The following is a 20,655-nucleotide window of genomic DNA, read 5'->3' as shown; positions in this document are numbered from 1 at the left end:
GGAGATTTCACTCGCTTCGACTATCGGACCAACATCAGCGTTTTCTATTTACACAACAATCATCACCACAATAAATAACAAAAAACAAAGATAACCAAAAACAAATAGTATCCTAAAGTGCAACAATGGGTGAAAAGGATTTAAAGAAATAATTTTAGGGATTTTTGGAATTTCGGTGAATGGTGAACCCTATGGCTAAAATTAGGGTCACAACAACGGATACTCGGATTGCAACGAAACTGACACGGATGGATTCGGAATAATTCTAGGAGTTTGGAATAGGTATCAGATTTCGATTTTGAGGTCAAACAGATGGTCAACCTGATAGAATAAGAAAAAGGATTTTTCTGATTTATTTTTCAACAGGAAAATAGGATTTCCTGTCCTTCTCGTTCTCTGCACAGGAGCCGGTCGGCAACTCCCTGACGCCGGCAGTGGAGATGGCCGGTTTTGGGCAAGGGGGCGCCGATTTTGTGATCTAGAAGCCAAGGCGATTCCGTTTTTGTGGTCGGCGGCGAGAGAAGCGCCGGTGGCAAGGCTGGCAGCGGTGGGCAGAAACGGGAGGCGGAGGCGGCCATGGCGGTAGCGACTCCGGCGAACTCTGGGGAGGGCGGCGGCCTGGTGAGCATCAGTAAGGCGAGGGGAGTCTAGGGGTGGCGGCAACTCAGGCTGAGGTGTCCTGGAGCTGCGGCGCACCATGTGGCCGGCGGCGGCCGAACAGAGCAGTGGCGACGGGAGACGGCACCGGCGATGTTCCGGCAACGGATTGGATGATGATAGAGAGGGGAAAGGGAGTATTCAGCATGGCGAATCCAATTTTACCTTCAATTTCAGAAGATTTGCGTTGTATGCGACGAATTTTGGAGCTCAATCAATGACGCCGGTATTACGGCTTTGGGGATTTTTCCTCCAGTGATGACGATTGAGTTAACGGGAGTAGGGGCGGATTTGAGGAGGTGAAAGAGGTTGAAATTGCACTTCTTTTGCCTCTGGTCTTGAGCCTTCTAGTTGAGAGACGAAGGAAATACGAAGGCAGGAAGCTGGAGGTGTTGTCTGGGGATTCGTCCGTCGATCGGCCTCGTGTGTGCACGTGCGAGCGTGTGGGATGCGCGGGCTGGCACGAGCTGGGCGCGAGCGCGCGCAAGCGCGGCGCAATGCGGCACGGGATTGGCGCGAGGCAGCACGAGCTGGCTCGGCCTAGCCGAATAGAGGAAGAAAGAAAAGGAAAAACAGAGAAAGGAAGAAGAAAGAGAAAAAACAGAGAAAGAGGGAAAAAGAAAAGAAAAGAAAAATAATAGAGAAAAGGAAAACTAGGGTGGAAATAAAGAAAAGGAAAATTTGGGGAAACTTAAAATAGATAGAATTTGAATTGATGTCATATTTAGATGGTGCGATATTCGGGATAGATTTAAATCGGATTCAAAGGAATTATTTGAGGGATGATATGCACTTTGCGACAAAAATTAAACGAGAAAAGAAACACCGAAAACAAACTTGGAAAATAATATTTTAAATAAATGTCTAACTCGACGGTTATATTTTTAGAGAACCAAAGCAAACTAAATCGGTTTTAAAAAGTTGCCAAATTTTAGGGCTGTTACACCCTTCATTGAAGAAATGTTGGAACGACTGGCAAATCATTCCTTTTTCTGTTTCCTTGATGGGTATTCCTGGTATCATCACATTTCTATCCATCCGGAGGACCAAAGTAAGGCTACATTCACATGTCCGTACGGTACCTATGCGTATCGTAGGATGTCCTTCGCACTGTGCAACGCTCCTGCATCCCTTCAAAGGTGTATGATGTCTATTTTCTTGGACATGATCGAGGACATTATGGAAGTCTTCATGGATGATTTCTCTGTCTACGGAAATACCTTCGGTCATTGTCTGCAGAATTTAAACAAAGTCTTACAACGATACCAAGAGAAGGATCTTGTACTTAATTGGGAAACGTGCCATTTCATGGTCTGTGAAGGGATGGTTCTTGGTCATCGAGTGTCCAAATGATGAATCAAAGTTGATCGTGCCAAAATCGATGCAATAGATTAGCTTCCTCCTCCTATGAATATTAAGGGGATCCGCAGTTTCTTGGGACATGCCGGCTTTTATAGAAGGTTCATCAAGGACTTCTCTACAATCGCCCGACCTCTGACCAACCTCTTAGCTAAGGATGCTCCCTTTGAGTTTGATGACGCGTGCCTAAAATCCTTTGAAATTCTCAAAAAGGCACTCGTCTCTGCTCCAATCATTCAACCTCCCGATTGGACTCTGCCCTTCGAGATTATGTGTGATGCAAGTGATTTCGATGTTGGTGTGGTCTTGGGCCAAATCAAGGACAAAAAGCATCATGCAATCTGCTACACTAGCAAAACTCTAACCGGAGCTCAGTTGAATATGCAACTACTGAAAAAAAATGCTCGCGGTTGTTTTTGCTATCGATAAGTTTAGATCTTACTTGGTGGGAGCTAAGGTGATAGTTTATACTGATCATGCTGTTCTAAAGTACCTGCTCACTAAGAAAGATGCTAAACCACGTCTCTTAAGATGGATTTTGCTACTCCAAGAATTTGATTTAGAAATTAAGGATAAAAAGGGAGTAGAAAATTCCATAGCGGATCATTTGTCTAGGCTGCAAATCACTGACACGCAGGAACAACTGATAAATGATTTCTTGAGAAATGATATGTTGATGACGATTCGCGACTCTAACCCATGGTATGCCAACTTAGTGAACTACATGGTATCCAAATACATACCACCGGGAGAAAATCAATGGAAGCTGAAATATGAGAGCCGCTGTCATATATGGGATGAGCCACCTATATAGGGTCTGCTCTGGTGGCTTACTAAGAAGATGCGTGCCGACTGAAGAGGGACTTAAGATTATAGAACGATGCCATTCCTCACCTTATGGTGGCCATTATGGTGCATTCCGCACCCATCCCAAGATTTGACAATGTGGTTTCTTCTGGCCAACAATGTACGAAGATTCAAAAGAATTTGTCAGAAGATGCCCAAACTGCTAGAGGCAAGGAGGAATCACTGCTTGCCTCACATACAACCTGCAAGTTGAGATATTCGATGCTTGGGGTATCGACTTCATGGGACCTTTCCCTAAGTCCCGTGTCACGCCCTGATAAATCCATCCCAAATTAAAAATCATTCTCTAAAAGGAATAATATAATTAATTAAAATTCAAAGTTAAATTGGCAAACATTAAAATGCGTACAAGAAAAAAAATCGAATGTGGCTTGGAGTATTTTTCTTAAATCCTTCATGCTCTAAATTGGTGCCTCAATTTTTACTCGAATTTTCAGAGCACAGGAAACAAATTTAAAGCAACAACAACCAATTTCAGCGTTAATTAAAAATGAGAAAACTAAAAATAATTCTCTCTTCTCTTTGGGCCATTTTCAGCCCAAAGTCCACTTCTCTTCCCTTCGCTCCCTCTCTCTCTCTCTCTCTCTCGGGTCCCTCCTCCCTCTCGGGCCGACCTCTCCTCCGGCCCATCCTTTTCCTCAAGCCGGCCCACCCTCCTTCCCTCTCTCCCTTGGGCCGCTTCGGCCCAGTTCCTCCCCTGCTCGCTCGGCCGTGGCCCAGTCGGCCCAGGAAAGGGACACGTCGTCGTCTTCCACCTCCAGCCGACCGCTCCTCTTCTCAGCCGAAGAACTCCAGCGCCGCCCCTCCCCACTCGCTCTCCACCAAATCGATTGCAAAAATCTGTTCCTCTCCTCCTCATCATCAATTCCCCCACGTTTTCTCCTCTTAATTCGGCCTTTAATCATCGAATTTAATCTCCGATGAACTGCCGCCATTGATGGCAGCCTGGCGAGCTCTCCGGCCGTTTCTCTCCTCTCCCCGGCCGATCCCCTCCTCCCCCCAGGCCTATAAAAAGGATTCCTAACCCCCTCCTCTCTCCCGACATACCGCTGTCCTCCCCCTCCTCTCTACTTGGCTGCCACGCCACCTTCCTCTCGCGTCGCCGCCATCGTGCAACTCCGGCCGCCCCTCGCCGGCGGTCAGGACCTCCTCGGAGCCCGGTGTCGCCACCATCCGATCCGCAGTAACGTCATCTTCCCCGGCCTCATCTCCGTTTCGCCCAGAGGACACCGGGAGTGCATCCTCGTCGGCAACTAGTGGCGCCACCGCCATCGTTCACCGTCAAATCGAGCGATACCGCAACGTGCCACTGCCTCCATTGGCGTCGCAGCCGCCTCCTCTTCCTCGGCCCAACCTCTATTTCTCCTGGAGACTGCCGAAAATTCATCCTCACTGGTGTGCAGTGGTGACGTCGACTTCATCCTCGTCCTCCGGCAGCCCTCCCTCGTCGCCGGAGCGCCGCGGCTTCATCTCATCGTCTTCATCGTCGGCCGCGCCTCCTCACTGCCCGAAGACCCTAGGAACGTCGCCCCATCGCCTCGCCTTCCTCCGGTCGTCGTTCTCGTCAAGATGAAGTCCCGCCCATCGTCGTCGTCGTCAAGTCCACAGCGCCAAACCCGTCGTGTCCGCCTCTTCATCAAGCCTGAAGATCGTCGGAGTCGTCCTCTCTTCATCGATCCGTTCGTCTCTGTCGCCCTCCTTCGTTCGTCATCGCCGCGCCAAGGTTGTCGCCGGTCGCTGTTGTTGTTCCCTTGCCGCGTCGTGCCCGTGGTGAGAACCTCTTCCCTCGCTGCCCTCTCCTCGTCCTCCCCGTGTGGTCGCCGCGTGGATTGCCCACGTGTGCAGCTCACGTGGTAGTCCTGGTTGCTAGTTGCTCGATCCTTTCTCTCTCGAGCAATGTTACATTGCGCATAATTTAACGGTATAACAATAATAATTAAACAACTTGGAAATATCTACTTTAATTGCACTTAAAATTCGAATGGTCATTTTTCGGCCATACGAGCTCCTAATTGACCCATTTAAATTGTTTAATTTTTGTTATAACTTAAAGAACTTGTGTTTGTTGTTTTTATGTATTGTTATTGTCTCTTCCTTAGATTTGTAGCCTTGTTTTGTGTTCGTGTAGCTGCTGTCGTTTCAGAAGTTCCCGAAGTGCAGATCAATTCATCAGAAGACCTTCTCTTTGAGCATGGCAAGTCATACCATATTCCTTGAACATATTGAATCCCATTATTGCAAAAACTATGTTGTTTTACTTCTATATGCACCGCTCTTATAAATTATTCCGTGCTCACCATTGTTTATTTAATAGTTAATATTCCAATGTTCCTTGTTATATAGCCATGTTGTTGAATTGCTACCCATGCTCTTGACAACCTTAGTAAAAAGATAAAATGATTAGTATGGCTCCCTATGTGATGAGTCACTAGTTGCTCTAGGTTGGGCTTATCTATGCTTAGATCCAACATAGAATCCCTTTTTATAAATTAGACTGTGGGTAACAACTAAAATATGTAAGAATGATGATTAGGTGGCTACTTGAGCCATGATATGGTGGAATCTCTTTCAAAACTTTCTAAATCTGTTTTTGGTGGGGCGCGAGGTGCATGGTTTTGTTAGAAGCACCTCGGCCACTATAAGGACAGGTCTTCGGGCCTCTGTTGTGAAGCATAACAGTGCAACCACAAGTCTAATGGATAAGGCCTGACTAGAAGTCTAGATCATCTCAAAACAAAGGCCATTGGTATGATAGGTCTGGGGCCAGGGGAGGCCGACTTTGACCTGGCGCAAGAGGGGGCATGTCTCGTCTCGGGGGATCCGGCAACCTTTACCTTGTCGGGGACCGGCGGGCGGCGAAACCTTAGCGAGTCCTTCTGTTTTGGGTTGAGCTAGGTGGATAGTCTTGTCATGATCTTGACTTTTCAGGTGCCTTTTCGGTATCACGATGCATGGCTGACATGAAGTCAAGTATTGTGTCCTGTGGGTAAAGATGTACAGCACTGATCAGAGTAAAACTATTCGAATAGCCGTGCCCTCGGTTATGGGCAAGCCTAGCAATGTACCAAGTTAGTGTTTTTCTTCTAAGTGATGGATGGAATTCATGGCACTTTGGATAGGTGGTTAACCTGGGTTTAAGGCAGTTTGCGTGGTTTCGCAACCGTGATAATATTGCTTAGATATATGACCAAGTTTAAACTATGCTTTAAAAGCATCAAAATATTGCAACTTTGGCTTTACGCAAAAATGAACCCTTTTATGCCAACTCTTTGTTCCCCTTTGCATTATAATTCATTTCCTGGCATGGCTTTCTGAGTATGTTGGTTGTACTCATTCTTGCTCAATCTTTCCCCCTCTAGTTAGAGAAGCTTTTTGAAGAAAAAGTTTTAGTTTGAGTCCTGGCTTATACCCCAGTTGAGTGCCTGTGAAGATAGAGTCGTAGGCCCGCAAGTCCGTTGCTGTTTTTTTTTGTTGTCAGGCCTAACGTGCCTTTGTAATAATGTAAATATTATCGTGATAATTAATAAAGATGTGCCTTTTGTATCAAGTTTGTTGTGGTGTACCCCGGCTTTTCTTGGGATGGGGATTAATACACTAGCGTTCGAAAAGGTATTTTCCGGGCGTGACATCCCGCAACTGCGAGTACATTCTGGTGGCAGTCGACTATGTATCCAAGTGGGTTGAGGCTATGCCGTCCAGCGCCGCGGATGCAAAGCATGCCAAGAAGATGTTCACAGAGATCATCTTCCCAAGGTTTGGTACCCCTAGGATGGTCATAAGTGACAGAGGTTCGCACTTCATCGACAAAACCTCCGAGACCTCCTACAAGACATGGGAGCCAAGCACAATGTGGCCACACCTTATCATCCACAGACCAGCGGTCAAGCAGAAACTTCAAACAAACAAACCAAGAATATTCTGCAGAAGACGGTCAACAAAATGGGAACAGGATGGAAGGATAAATTGCTGGATGCACTGTGGGCATACCGGACAGCATACAAGACACCTATTGGATTGTCCTCCTATCAGATAGTCTGTGGGAAGTCATGCCGACTCCCTGTAGAACTCGAGCATAGAGCATATTGGGCCATCAGGAACTGGAATATGGACTTTGAAGGAGCAAGAGAATGGAGGAAAATGCAAATCGCTGAACTTGAAGAATGGAGTGAAAAGGCATATCACAACACTAAGATATACAAAGAAAGGACGAAGCGCTGTTATGATAAAAGGATAAAAATTAAGAAATTCAAGCCAGGAGACAAAGTGTTGATGTTCAACTCCAGGGTTAAGTTTTTCGGCCATGGGAAATTGCATAGTAAATGGGAGGGACAATTTTCAAACTGTGGTCTCCCCTGCTCGTTTGTAGTTTGTTGTGATGTGCTTTCGGAGGTAGATCGAACGAATCAAACTCAGAACACCTGTTCTTCCTCCTCTCCTCCACCTTTGCAAACTCCCTCTCCATCTTAACTAAATTCCTTGATTTCCACCCTTAACTCACCAATGGCTGGCAAATCCTTGATCCCATACATTGCCTCATCCTCCAATTCCACTTACAACCTAGACAGAGAGCCGACACCGGCAAATCAATTGATCCCAGTGGAGAACTATACAATGAAAGGGGTAAACGCACTGTGGGCACAACCCCTTGTGACGGTGCCCGGCTCCCCAGCAAATTTGGAGCCGGCCGGCGAGCTCGCTGGTTAGGCCGAACCCTTCTCGGCCCCGTTCGGCAGCGCGATCCCTCTCCCCTCGCCATGTTACTAAGATAAAAATCTGGGGGGATTCACCTGCGCGACGGCTGACAATGGGCGAGCTCGGTCTCTTGAAGATGCGACGTATTTTCCAAGACGATGAGAAGGCCGCTCCGCCTCCCGCTGAGCGGTATGTGGGCACCCTATTCACCAAGGCAGGGGATGAGGTGCTCCACAAATACACCACACAACCGCCACTCCATCCACTACCAAGGAGGAGCAATTTTGCATTCGAGGAGTGCGAACTCCCGGCAGTGGGTATGGAAAAGGATTGCTCTGGCCTTTGACGACATCGGAGAAGGAGGGGGCAGCGGAGTCCCGTAGCCCTCCACCTATGAAGGTGAAGCATCATTTGACGCCCCCTCCAATTGTAAGGGCACCCGGCCAGTTTCAAGAAGATGAAGTAAAATGGCCGGAGCCCTCGGTCCATAAACTCGCTGTTCAAGTGAAGAAACTCCGCAAGGAGAACATAGAGCTTAGGGATCGCAACGCGGAACTAGGGGTAGAGCTTACTGAGCTTAGAAACAATTTTGATACCCTTAGTCGTGGTTTGTGCACTAAGATTAAGCGTGCATTCGTAGAGATGGGGAAGGAGAAAAAGTATTATGCTAATTGGATGTCTCCTCTCCCATGAATAAAGTAGTAGTGGTTGCTTGGTCATTTATTTTCCAATCATGCAAGCACTTGCTATAAATAATGTGGCTCATTGGTGTTAACCCCAATGTATGCCAAGTTTGTTTTTGTTTCATGTTTAAGAAAGTTCAGGTTTCGAATAAGTGTGGGGGAGATATCCCATCTTCTGACGTGCACATACTCTGAAAATTACTGAATTTCTGAACACCTGGAAAGCACTGAACTCTGCATAAAATTGCAGTGCTGGCCCCAATCCCTCTCATTTTTTACAGGTGAGCAGGTAAGCACGTCTATTATCTGTATATCTCCACCATGGTATAGTACTAGAGCTGAAAATTCTGGAAACAATTGGTTCAAGCATAATTGAAAAAAAATAAAATTTCCAACTAATGAAATTCTTCCTATGATTACTCTTGTATATTCATTATTCTCAACTGAACTTGTACTTATGAATAACCATCCATGTTTAGGGAACCTTATACATCTAAGTGATTGCTACATGTGAGATGATTAAAGATGAAAGGAATTATCGCGACTGTTGTCATGATTTATGGGAATTTGTTTTTCAAAATAAAAAATGTTTTAAAGGCTCATTCCTCCTATTGACTTCATTTTATACCTACCAAGGCCATATGCAAGTATATCATTGATGAACCTTATCATGCATATGACTGCTTGACATTATATTGAGCTTTGTCAAATGTGTGTGACTCGTGATAGACATCTTTCATATTCTCATGATCAAGGGGTCATTTCCACTTTCATTTCCACATATTTAATCAAGCTAAGCTTCTACACCGAAAGTTAGCTTCCCACAAAAATTCCATTCAATAAAACTCCTACTTTAGACTATGTTTTCTTCTCCTAGAAGATCCTTGGCAAAAAGAAAATGAGAAAAGGAGGGAAAGGCATGGCTATAGAAGAAAAGAGAGAAATAAAGAGAGAAATAAAGCTTGCTCTCAAAACATTGAGCATGATGAAAAAAGTGCATATAGCCATGCCCCTTCCATATTCATGCAAGAAAAGAAAATTGGAGGAGAAAGTAGAGGAAAAAAGGAGAACCATTTCTTTATTCCATCATTCCACAAAATATTTTACTTTCCCATTTTTCCACCACAAATAAAGACCCTTGATCTAGGAGTATGACTAATGATCTTCTTGAGTCCATATTTTTGGCTTTGCAATATATATGATGCAGGTATGTCACAATTTATCACTACCGAGCTCCACATATCAGCCTTAGAATAGAGATGAGTTCTAGCACACTTCGTCTTGGTGAGCATCCACAAGAAAATATATATCCTTAAGAGATAAAAGTCAATATAAGGAAAAGAGTTGGTTTGCGAAAATTCATAAATTCTTTCTTTTTTTGCCAAGGATATTCTTATTCACTGCTCAGAGAAAATGAAAAAAAACGAAGTTTTTCTGCCCCCGATTATAAGTTCTCGTCGACTCCCATGAGTCTGACAGGAGAAGTAAGAAGGACTGGAATCAAGATCGTTCCATTTATCAATTACTCAAGATGGTAAGTAGCTATTGATAAAGTTCACAGGTGCAGGTATGGTTGTGAATGATTTATATGCCTGAATTATATCTTGGAGAAATTCATTCTACGCTAACCTTTACTCAGGGACAAGTAAAGAGCTAAGTGTGGGGTGTTTTGTTGGCGGCTGTTAAATGCCGATTCTATACCGCCAACATCTGCATAAAGTTCAGATAATAAAACATCAAACATAGTGATAGGTGTTTAATCTCACATATTCCATGAGTGTTGGTGTATATTTGTATGCAGGTATTAAACCCCGAAGTTGGGAGGAAATCTAGACTAAAGTGAGGAGAAACATGTATCCATACAAGGATGGGTTGTTAATTTCATCAAAATATCAAAGACTCGGCCCAAAACTCCGAGAAATAGATAGAGGAGGACAAGGGGAGCAGATAGGCCAAAGGCCAGGCTAGGTGGGCCTAGCCCAGGTTCAGCCGAACCAAAATCTCAGCCGTTCAGGCTGGGGTTTGGCGTGGACGGTTCTGATCATCTCCTGATGGCGGTTGCGGGGCATTTCTGACAATTCGCGTTGTACAACCGTCATACCTACCTCTATATAAGGAGCTTCACTCCCTCACACACTTCTAAGGTTGAGCTGAATTATAAGAGGCTCTATTGTACTATATTTTATTCTGTTTATTACTCTGATTTCAATATAATATTCTTCCTGAGTAATTTAGATTTATCTTGTGAGAATTATCTCTTGGTTAGTTCCTAAATAGCATACCGGACTAAAATATAGTAATTACTTTAGTGAGTTATAAACACTTAAGTAGATATTAATTGCTTAGACGTGGTGTTTAGGTGATTATTATCCAATAATTGCTGCGTATCCCATAGTACGTTTGAGGTAGGTGTAGAGGTGGTGATAGCTATCGAGATTACTTAAGTCCTCCCTGTCCGAGTACGTAATAGAGCGACATCTGGGAACAACGGGTTGCCAGTGCCTGAAGTATTACGTTAGGATTAAACTTAAGCTTTCCCTAGACACTGTTTCTCACCAATAAATCATCTATATCCCGGCCTATCCTTTGCTTGGTGTCCTTGAATGAACCGGAGGAAGATCTGACTACATACGTTCCCTTGGATTCGATACCCTTGGAATACTCTGTAGGGGAAGTTCTACATTGGTATATCGTGCGCTTGCGGATTTTATCTGTGACCGTAAGAATTACCAACACCTACCTAGGGAGATGAGTGTGAGAGAGAGGAGGAAGGGAGAGGAGGGGAAAGAGAGGCTGACATGGAAAGAGGAGGAGAGAGAGAGGAAGAGAGGTGGAGAGAGGAGGGGAAGTAGAGGCTGACATGTAGGACCCACGTGGGTCCAACGCTGAGTCAGCTGCCACGTCGGTCAAAACCGGAGTCAAAAACACCGAGGGACCTAGTTTGCATTGGTTTTGTAAGTTAGGGGATGCGTTGTATCCGGTTTTGTGGTTAGGAGATGATTTTGTAATTCGCCTTCGGTGTACTTTTTCCTTCTCAGAATCTGTATAAACAGACCCCTCGACTGGCGCATGCGAGCTGTTTGCGTGAGAGAGCGATGGCCTACAGCTTGCTTAGGCCCTGTTTGGTTCACAGGGATTTAGTCCTTGTCACATCGGATGTTTGGACACTAATTTAGAGTATTAAACATAGATTAATTAAAAAACACATTCCATAACCTTGGACTAATTTGTGAGACGAATCAATTGAGCCTAATTAATACATGATTAACCTATGTAATGTTACAGTAAACATTTGTTAATTATGGATTAAATTTAGGCTTAAAAAATTTGACTCGCGGATTAGCTCTCATTTATGAAATTAGTTTTTTATCAGTCTATGTTTAATACTGCAAATTAGTATCTACACAGGACTAACAAATTTTAGCCCATCCAAACACCCCCTTAGTTTGATTGCCTGTGGGCCTTTCAGTAGACAAAATGATGGCCCGGATGTATCAGAACTAGGCTAGGGCCCAGCCCAGAGGGCAGTGTTGACCAGCTTTGACCACCGGATAAAGTCTACTTTAGGTCCCTTAAGTACGCCGAATCTAATTCGTATCCCTTAACCAGAAAACTAGATAAAACCAGTGTAATTTGACTCCTTTAGCGGTTTTGGAGGGTAGTTTTGCTGACATGGCACTGATGTGGCGGCATTGACCTGGTCTTCGTTCCACGTGGCGCTTAGGTGGCATTAGAATTAAAAAAACATATGTGAGACCCACTTGTCAATAAAAAAATTGTGGGACCCACTGACATGTGGGGCTCACATGTCATCCTTTCTCCCTCCAACCTTTCTTCGTCCTCCCTCTCTCTCTCTTATCTACGGACTAAGAAACAGATGGTGGCGGTTGAGGAGGCCGGAGGCCCTGGAGCGGCCTCTTTCGCTCTTCATCGACGGCTGGTTGTCCTCGCACCCTCGGCAACTACTTGAACGGAAGAAGAGAAAGAGAGAGAGAGAGAGAGAGTTCATAGCTGGCGAGTCGGCGGCACGCTCCAGCGTGGGCCCGGGTGCGGGCACCGGACCATCGGTTCAACGCGGATGCACAGAGCGGTGGCTACGGGTTAGCGCCACCTGCTCAGTGTGCTGTGACTTGCTGTTATCGTCATCGTTGGCCACACAGCTCGCAGAGGCCATGAAGAAAAGAGAGAGATAAGGGAGATAGAGGGAGGAGGAAGAAGGGTCAGAGGGAGAAAGGATGACATGTGGGCTGCACATGTCAGTGCGTCCCAATATTTTTTTAATGACAAGTGGATGGGTCCTACATATAATTTTTAGTTCTACCACCATGTCAATAAAACCACCCTCGAAAATCGATGAGAGAGTCAAATTGCACTGGTTTCAATAGTTCGGGAATCGTCTTACCTAGTTATCTGGTTAAAGGGTACGAATCAATTCAGCGTACTTTAAGGAGTCAAAGTGGACTTTTCCTTGACCACCTTATGCAACTCTTGTGCGATTGAGCCCAACCCCAGCAGCGAGCGCAACGGCAACGCCTTGTTGGCGACCGGCCGCCGCCGCCGCCCGCCGGCGGCCGGGCGGCCAGCGGGGGGTGGCTGATGAGGGCTCCGCTGGGCGGCCAGCATATGGGGGTGCGGGCGCCACAGTCCGTAGAAGCGCGGGGAGGCTGCGACTGGGTAGCCAGGCGCGTGGAGCGGTGGAGGCAAGCGGCGGCCGGTGGGGGAGGCGGCTGCGTGCGCTCGGTGTCTGCGTCGCATCGAGCATTCGAGCTGGTGGAAGGAGCCTATCGAGGAGCTGAGCAAGCGAGCTGTGGTTCTCGATTACTGATTTCCTGGTGACTGAAAATCAGCGACGGAAGGTATCTCAAAGAGGTAGGTTAGGTTAGGTAGGACATTGGGCAGTATGTTTCCGATTAATCCTATTTATTTGGTACAAAACCGATTGAATGACTGAGATTCATCGCTTGTTTGTCAGATTTGAATAGCTATTTTAACCGTTGGTGATGTGCCACCAACCCCAACTACTTGTGGTAATGGAATTGTTGCGGTGGAAGAGGCTGGTGAACAGGTAGAAGAGGTGGAAGTACAATTGGGTTCATTTCATATTGCTTGACGAGCTGAACAGGTAATCTAAGCATGTTTGCATGCGGATTAATTTTAGTTGTTGGTCTATTTAGTGTCATATAAACGATGTAGTCGCATTTGTGTTTAGGCGAAGTTGTTTTCGGTTTTACTGTTGATCTTCTCTGCGGCACCCGGGCACACCTCAGATTCTTACCATCCTCCACCACCACGGACAGATATCAATGTTTCAACGGGCTCGGCCCTCTAATTATTTAGATTTTGTTTAAACAAACTATGTAATATAGGAATGACGGTAATATATATATTTGCCGGTTGCCGTCAGTCTTGATTAGCATCGTTGGGACTAGGGAGCCCACAAGATCAAAGAGTTATATAGAACTCATACTCCAGTTCCTTGAACCTTATTCCCTCACATCTTGGATCGATTTGCGGATAACTGAATTAGCTGAACACCCTCCACACGCTGGCACTGAGAACTACACCAGCGTGGAAGCGGCGACTTCAGGGGCTATGGGAATAGGATAGGAGATTGTGAAATCACATCACTGCGTACTAGTTAAGCTGCTAGTAAGTTTCAAAGCTGGGGCCAAAAGTCTTGTTTGCAACATGATGGTGCACATATCCTCTATACTTGTAGTTCTGACTTCTTATGGATTACTTCACTCAATTAAGAAGAAACAAAAAATTAAACTCCTCTAACTCCAGATTTTACAATGATCATACGCGGGTGGTTCTCAATATGAGAGGGGAGCCCAGGCAGTTCGGTGCCTTACAGCATTTATATACAAGGAATTGATAAACTTTGTCACAAGAAAGAAACATGCATAGGCACATTAGTAAATCTCTCAACTCAAGGCTGGAGAGAGTGCACTTCAGCTAAGAATAACTACAATAAACTCTGACCTAATGTGGTGAAAAGAAACAGATTCTACTTATGAACAGAAATGCATCATCTTGCATTGTCATCTCCCAATTGAAAGATTACTAATCGTGCCTAAACTCTTCAACGACGAGTCAAACCCTTGGTTCTGCATGAGTGCTGACAGGCTGAAAGTAAAGCGCATTGGTGACATCTCTGGGAGGGGCATATCTCCGTTGAGGTACTGCACAACTTGTCGCATGGTTGGCCTTACATTAGACATTGGGTGAGAGCACAAGAGCCCTAACTTCAATACTAAACTTGCTTCACTAATGTTAATGTTGCCGTTAAGTCTTGGGTCAATAACAGCAAGGATCTGTTCCTTGCTGCAATTCTCAAACACCCAGTCCGTCAGCAGGAGTCGATGCCCTTCGATGTCTTGCTCGACAGGCCTTCGCCCACTGGTGACCTCAAGGAGAAATGCGCCAAAGGCGAACACGTCGGTAAGAGGGGATGCCTTCCCGGTTAGTGCTAATTCGGGGGCCATATAACCAAAGGTACCTGCAACAACTGTTGTTTGTAGCTCGGTGTCACGGTTGTAGAGCCTTGCAAGCCCGAAATCACCTAGCCGTCCATTCATGTCGTTGTCAAGGAGCACATTGCTTGGTTTGATGTCCCGATGGATAACAATTTGCTCCCACTCCTCGTGAAGATAAAGCAAGCCAGATGCAATACCTTTTATAATCTGGAACCTTTGAGCCCAATTTAGAGTAGGCTTGTCATCATGGCTGTACAGATATTTGTCGAGACTACCATTTGGCATATAGTCGTAGACCAAAAGAAGTTCTTCTTTGAGCCGACAGTAACCAAGCAGTTGTACGAGGTTGCGGTGCCGGAGGCGACCAATGCTTGCTACCTCAGCAACAAACTCCTTTATTCCTTGCCTTGAGTCGTGTGATACCCTCTTCACAGCAACCTCCGAACTAGAAGTAGGAAGCACTCCTTTGTACACCCTCCCGAACCCTCCAATTCCAAGCAAGTTCTTGTTCTTGAACCGTTCTGTTGCCTGAAGCAAATCCTTGTATGACAGTCTATGTGCTCCAAACTCAAGCTCCCAATCTTCACGCAGTTCGACATATCTCTGAAACTTCCTCTTAATCAGTAGAAAAACACCAGCAGCAACGACAATCACAAGCACCACCGAGACTATTGGTAGAGCTATCACCATGGTCTTGGGCGGATAAGACTTCTTGCTTCTTCTGCCAGGTAACTTGGGAAGCTTGTCCATGTCAATGGTCGGAGCTTGCGTGCCCACACCGAAGCTCCAGCCGAGCACGTAGTGTTGCGAGGTCATTGTGCCTATCGACGCTGAGAAGCCCACATATGCTTCATTGGTGATCACTGTTGAGAGGTTGAATCTCGTAGAGACCAATGGCTTCATGGGCTTCTTGATTCCTACCGGAGCAAGCCTCACGTCAATCTGTGTAGCATCGTCGTCATAGTCCACCCATACTTGCATGGCTTTCCCACTAACCAGTGTTAGACTCTTGAACTCACCGGTGTTGTCATCATAGTAGCCGGCATCAGAGGCATTTGAAGACACAAGGCTATTGATGTCGATGCCGACGTGGTTGTCGTCGATGTCGGAGAATTCGGGGCTCTGGATGGTATCAAGCTCAACCGCGAAGATATGATTTCTGTTGTCGCCGTTGCTTGATCTGTTGAGGAATCCCAGGTATGTGCTGGCGAGCCCGGTGGAGAGGTCCTTGGTTGGGGTGATGACGAGGGCGATGCCATGGCCGCCGACACCAGGGGAGGCAGTGACGATGCCGAACACAAAGGACGCCGAGAAAGACCGCACTGCTGCCTTCTTCTCCCCGCCTTCTGGTGACGACGACTCCTCGAAGCGCAGCGGCGTCGGATGGAATGCGTGGCCTTTAACCTGCGGCTTGCCATTGGTCAGCTCGAGTAGGCCATCTGGTGTGACCATGGCCGTGCCGTCGAGGGTGAGGTCCTTCACTCCGGCAAAGCCGGAGTAGGCAAACTGGTCCCCGCCGTTGCCGTCACCGGCAGCAGCAACGGCTGCTGCAAGATGAACGCCATAGAGGAGGCTACACTGTAGACACAATATGCAAACTGGCTTAACCATATGCTGCATATCTGAATTCTGTGTTATCTCACTAGCTAGCTTCTCTCTAGTGTTAATGGACAATGTATTCTCTCATTAGCTTGTACTTACCAGAATGGTTTATATGAACATGAGCTGAAGGTTGCAGTCCAGCTGCGCAGCTTGTCAGTTGAACTATTCCTGGTGTGATAGTAATGTGGAATCATGGAATTTTTCTTTGAATAATCATCATGCAGGGAAAAGCTAGGTCCTGTGTGTGCTCATCTCCTGGTAGATTAATTCAGAGTTTCAGAATTCAACACTTGGGGCGGCGTCCAACTCTAATTAATGTGTTCTAAGGAAAAATATCTCAAGTGCTGAACAGGACTGGGTGTACCTGACAATTATAGAAGTGTTGATGTAGAAACTTTGTGGAGAAATGGTGCCAAAGTTTGATTAGTTTGGTTTGACCTTGTAGAGAACTCAACGTCCAGTGACTACTGCCTAGGGAATCCAAGTGAAGATGCACCTGTTATCCAGGCTTTGGTTCAGGGAGAAAAGTTGGGTGTTCTTGCTTGCAAGTTGTTGTGTACCGTCTATACAGTAGACTTTAGTTATTTGATTTGCAGACAATTTAGCTTCGGTTTCATTAACTCAGGCAGCAATTTCAACCTGCATGTCCATTAATTATCTATTTGTAGTGCGTGTTATATCATATGCCATTAATCTTTTTATAGGTAAATAATATCATGCATACGTGTGCCTATTGACTTCTCATTATGCCGTACTATCGTAACTTCGAATAATATAATCTTTTGTTTTCTGAAAATTTAGATGGCCATAATTTTTTTTAAAAAAAACATTTTACTCCTCCTAACTATTTCACCGGAGCACATAACTCCCTAAACTATTTTTTTTTTCATTTTACACCCTTAGCTATTGAAGCTATTGAAAAGGGTTCAGCTTCATTCCTACCACTATCTCTCTTTTTTCATCTATACAAGTCATAGTTCGCATTAAAAATTTAGGACAATACAGATGCATTCACAACTTACGTATCAACATTGTTTTATTCTTTTTCTCACTTCGCGTAGGATGAAAGCGCATAAGCCCGATTTAAACACCAAAAATTTAAAGTTAAAGCAAACAACCATGAAAACAAATTTCAACTTCGATAATGGTGCTATCTATGTCTAAGAAATTTCAGCTTTAAATACAACTTATATAAATAGTAACAAAAAAGACAAATGTCAATAAGTAGTAAAGTGATCCATTTCAATGGTTTAATAGTTTTAGTGGTAAAAATGAACCAAAAGTAGTACAACAGGTTAAGCGATACATTGAAGGAAATTGCTATGCATATGATCCAAATGTCCGACTCATGTAAGACTGTATTTTAGTGTATATGAACATGCTCTCCTTTGATTGATCTATGGTTACATGTCTCTATTCGTACAACGGGTCATACGTATAGCAGTACTCTACATTGAATTAAGTCAAGGGAGTAAAATGGATTTTTTTTTCTTTTCATTTTATACTGACATGTCCTTGAAAAAAATATGCTATACTTGCTAAGGATGTGTTCGAAATAGCTTTTTGGGATGGCTACTTCCCAAATTCATAAACTATGTGTTTTGTGTAAAAAATTTTCTATATAGAAGTTTCTTTTTTTAAAAAAAAGTTTATAATAATTAATACTCTATTAATCATGCACTAATAACTTATCTCATTTTGCATGCCGCCTAGAAATCTCAGTCCAAACGCTGAAACGAATAAGCCCAAGAGAACTATTCATGAGAAAGTTTAAACTTCACTATGTGACAATATTTGAAACAATGCGCTTGTTTGAATTGAAGCCAATTTTTACCCACCCAAAATTTTGGCAACAATGTTTGGTTTCTTTCATAGTTTGAATTCTACATTATTAAATTTGGTAATACCAAAACTTGTCAAGGTAAGTTTTTGACACTACTAAAGTTTTTGGCCAAAAATTGGCTCCAAATCAAACAGGCCCAATATTATCATATAAAGATTAATTCTTTTCATGAGGATAAAAAATCGGATAAGTAGTGAAGATTGTCTTGGTCGTGTAAACACGAAACTGTAAGGAATCTGCTACGTTTGATTCTGAAATTCAGTGAAGTCAAAGATAATCTGGTCAGATGTCCTGCAGGGCTGCTTATGACTTTCTCTGTTAATTGAAAACCACATGAGGAAAGCTCAGACACGTCATTTTCAGGCAACTTTAGAACATTAGCTAGCTTGTGAGGAAAAGGAGAGTAGGAGACTACTATTTCTGTGAAGATAAGAACAGGGTAATGGACAAAATGAAAACCCAGGGACAAGAACAGATGAAGAATTGAAGCTTCTCCCAGATGAAACAACCCACAGGCCCCTTTACATGAGAATGTTCTCACTGTATTACACTGTATATCATCTTAAAACCTCGTGTGCAACTAAACACTGTTTAGTTTTGAACATTAACATGTAAACAAAATCTAGATTGAGACATGAATTTTGTAGAGTTTTGCTAGATTCATTACCATATATGTATTGAATCTAGCAAATTAGGGGTTAACTAGCAAAAAAAAATCAACAGCTAATATATATTTCTCTAAAAAAAACAGCTACTCGTATATATGGTAGTGATGATATGTATGCCTGAATTCAATTTTAAATATCATCAGGCGAGGGCTCTTTAGAAAAGTTAGAAAAATTGAAGCCGGGATGCAAAGCCGTTGACATGTAGAAAGCAGGGTTTCCCAAGCTACCAGCGATAGGGTTTGATAAAAATTGTTCGAATTTAAACATAGAAAATCCCCAAAAAATTCTAATAATAGTATATGATTTTTAAGATATCTGGCAATAAAATTGTGGAAAATGCTAAGCTAACTCCATATTTTGGCATGATGACGAGGTTTGATCCTTAAAAATCACTCTGTGGACATTATATAATGTAATGATAGTTGTGGACGACGTAAAGTCCTAATCAATTGGCATTAGTCCTTATCTCTTCACCTCGAAATGCCTAGCGAAAGGCGGCTTCTTGGGCAAAAAAAAAAAAAAAGCTTCGACTTCTGGCCCCTTCCCTTCCTTCTTCGGTGGCCACCCAGTCGTCGGCGTCTAGGAGAGGGGGTTCGGCTCCTTTCTCCACTAGTAGATAGGTTTAGGTCTAGTTAGGTCTCTCCCGTTCTTTGTGTAGCTAAAGAGGGTCGCCGATGTTCAACTCTTCTTGTATCAACTTGACAGACATGGTGGACCTCATCAGCGTTCTTGCTAGCATCGTCTTCCTGCCCAGTGCAATGATGGGTTTACCTCCAACACTTTTAGTTGGGAGTTTTGCTGCTTTGCTTAGGTTTGAAGACTTGTCCTCTAGGCTATCAAAGAAAAGGTTGTGCCGGCTATTTGCTCCATCTCCTGCGAGTCTCCTACACCTACGGTGGTTGTCTACTTCGTCTCTGACTGTAGCTTTGCAAAAGGTGGCTGATGATTTCTCCTATGGGCTAAGGTGACTTCAACATCCGTCGAGAGGCTCCCTTTGGATATGCTCATTGGCTCTACACATTGCAGCTAACCATGGTTCTTCTGCTCCTGCTGTTGCCATGAGTGAGGATCCAACCATCGCCAATGTGGTCGTTGGAAGGACTTGATTGTTTTTATCTTTTTATGTCCTCCTTTGCATATGTTATAATTGAAGTGTAATTAGCTTATCATTCAGGGGCTTTTATGCAAAACCAGCCGTTCTCAACCTCTTAAGACAGTGGGTCCATTTCAAGCTGTAAGTCTGCAACATTGAGCTACGATAGTATTCCAAATTACTTGTCTCGTGGTAGATTTGTTATAAGTTAAACATTGGTATCTTTCACCATTAGTTCTTTTTAGAAACACAGTAAAAACACATACGTTTATAATGGGCATACACTCACCTCTATAAATATACACATACGTCGAGCTTCTCCGAAAAACTAAGCTGACATATCTTAAAATTAACGAAGTCACTACAGATATCTCATTGTCGATGGATACGTCGTTTACCACTGAATAATACGAGCAGTACATGTGTTAAGTCTAATACTTAAATTTGGGTGGGCTGGTTCCACCATAAAGAACTTAACCAGTTGAGTTACACTCACTTCGCTTTGACCATTGATTTTTAAAAATTCATGTAGTTTAATTCATATATTATGAGATATTTCTCGTAATAAATCTAAAAACATAACTACTATAATTAAATAGTATGATGCCAAACTAAATAAATTTCTAAAAATTAATGACCAAAGATAAAAAAAATGGCTATGAAGCTAGAACGATGAGTAATTTAAAAACTGATTGAAGAGTTTGTATTTCTA

The 20,655-nt window shown here is 44.0% G+C and overlaps 1 protein-coding gene and 1 long non-coding RNA gene across 2 annotated transcripts in view; one reads left to right on the top strand and one right to left on the bottom strand.

Annotated features, from left to right (window-relative positions):
* Nucleotides 1-16,769, top strand: part of LOC127763435 (uncharacterized) — a 47,747-nt gene extending 30,978 nt beyond the window's left edge. The window contains exon 3 of the long non-coding RNA XR_008015713.1: nucleotides 16,564-16,769. This is a non-coding gene — a long non-coding RNA (uncharacterized LOC127763435). The remainder of the gene's footprint in view (nucleotides 1-16,563) is intronic.
* Nucleotides 14,240-16,357, bottom strand: LOC127763429 (L-type lectin-domain containing receptor kinase SIT2-like). The gene has a single exon (XM_052288129.1). The coding sequence runs from the start codon at nucleotides 16,355-16,357 to the stop codon at nucleotides 14,303-14,305; it is 2,055 nt and encodes a 684-aa protein (XP_052144089.1). The 3' UTR covers nucleotides 14,240-14,302.
* Nucleotides 16,770-20,655: the final 3,886 nt, after the last annotated feature.

This window comes from Oryza glaberrima, chromosome 2 (genome assembly GCF_000147395.1).
Source record: "Oryza glaberrima chromosome 2, OglaRS2, whole genome shotgun sequence".
Lineage (NCBI taxonomy): Eukaryota > Viridiplantae > Streptophyta > Magnoliopsida > Poales > Poaceae > Oryza > Oryza glaberrima.
This window is presented reverse-complemented; position numbering and strand designations above follow the sequence as displayed.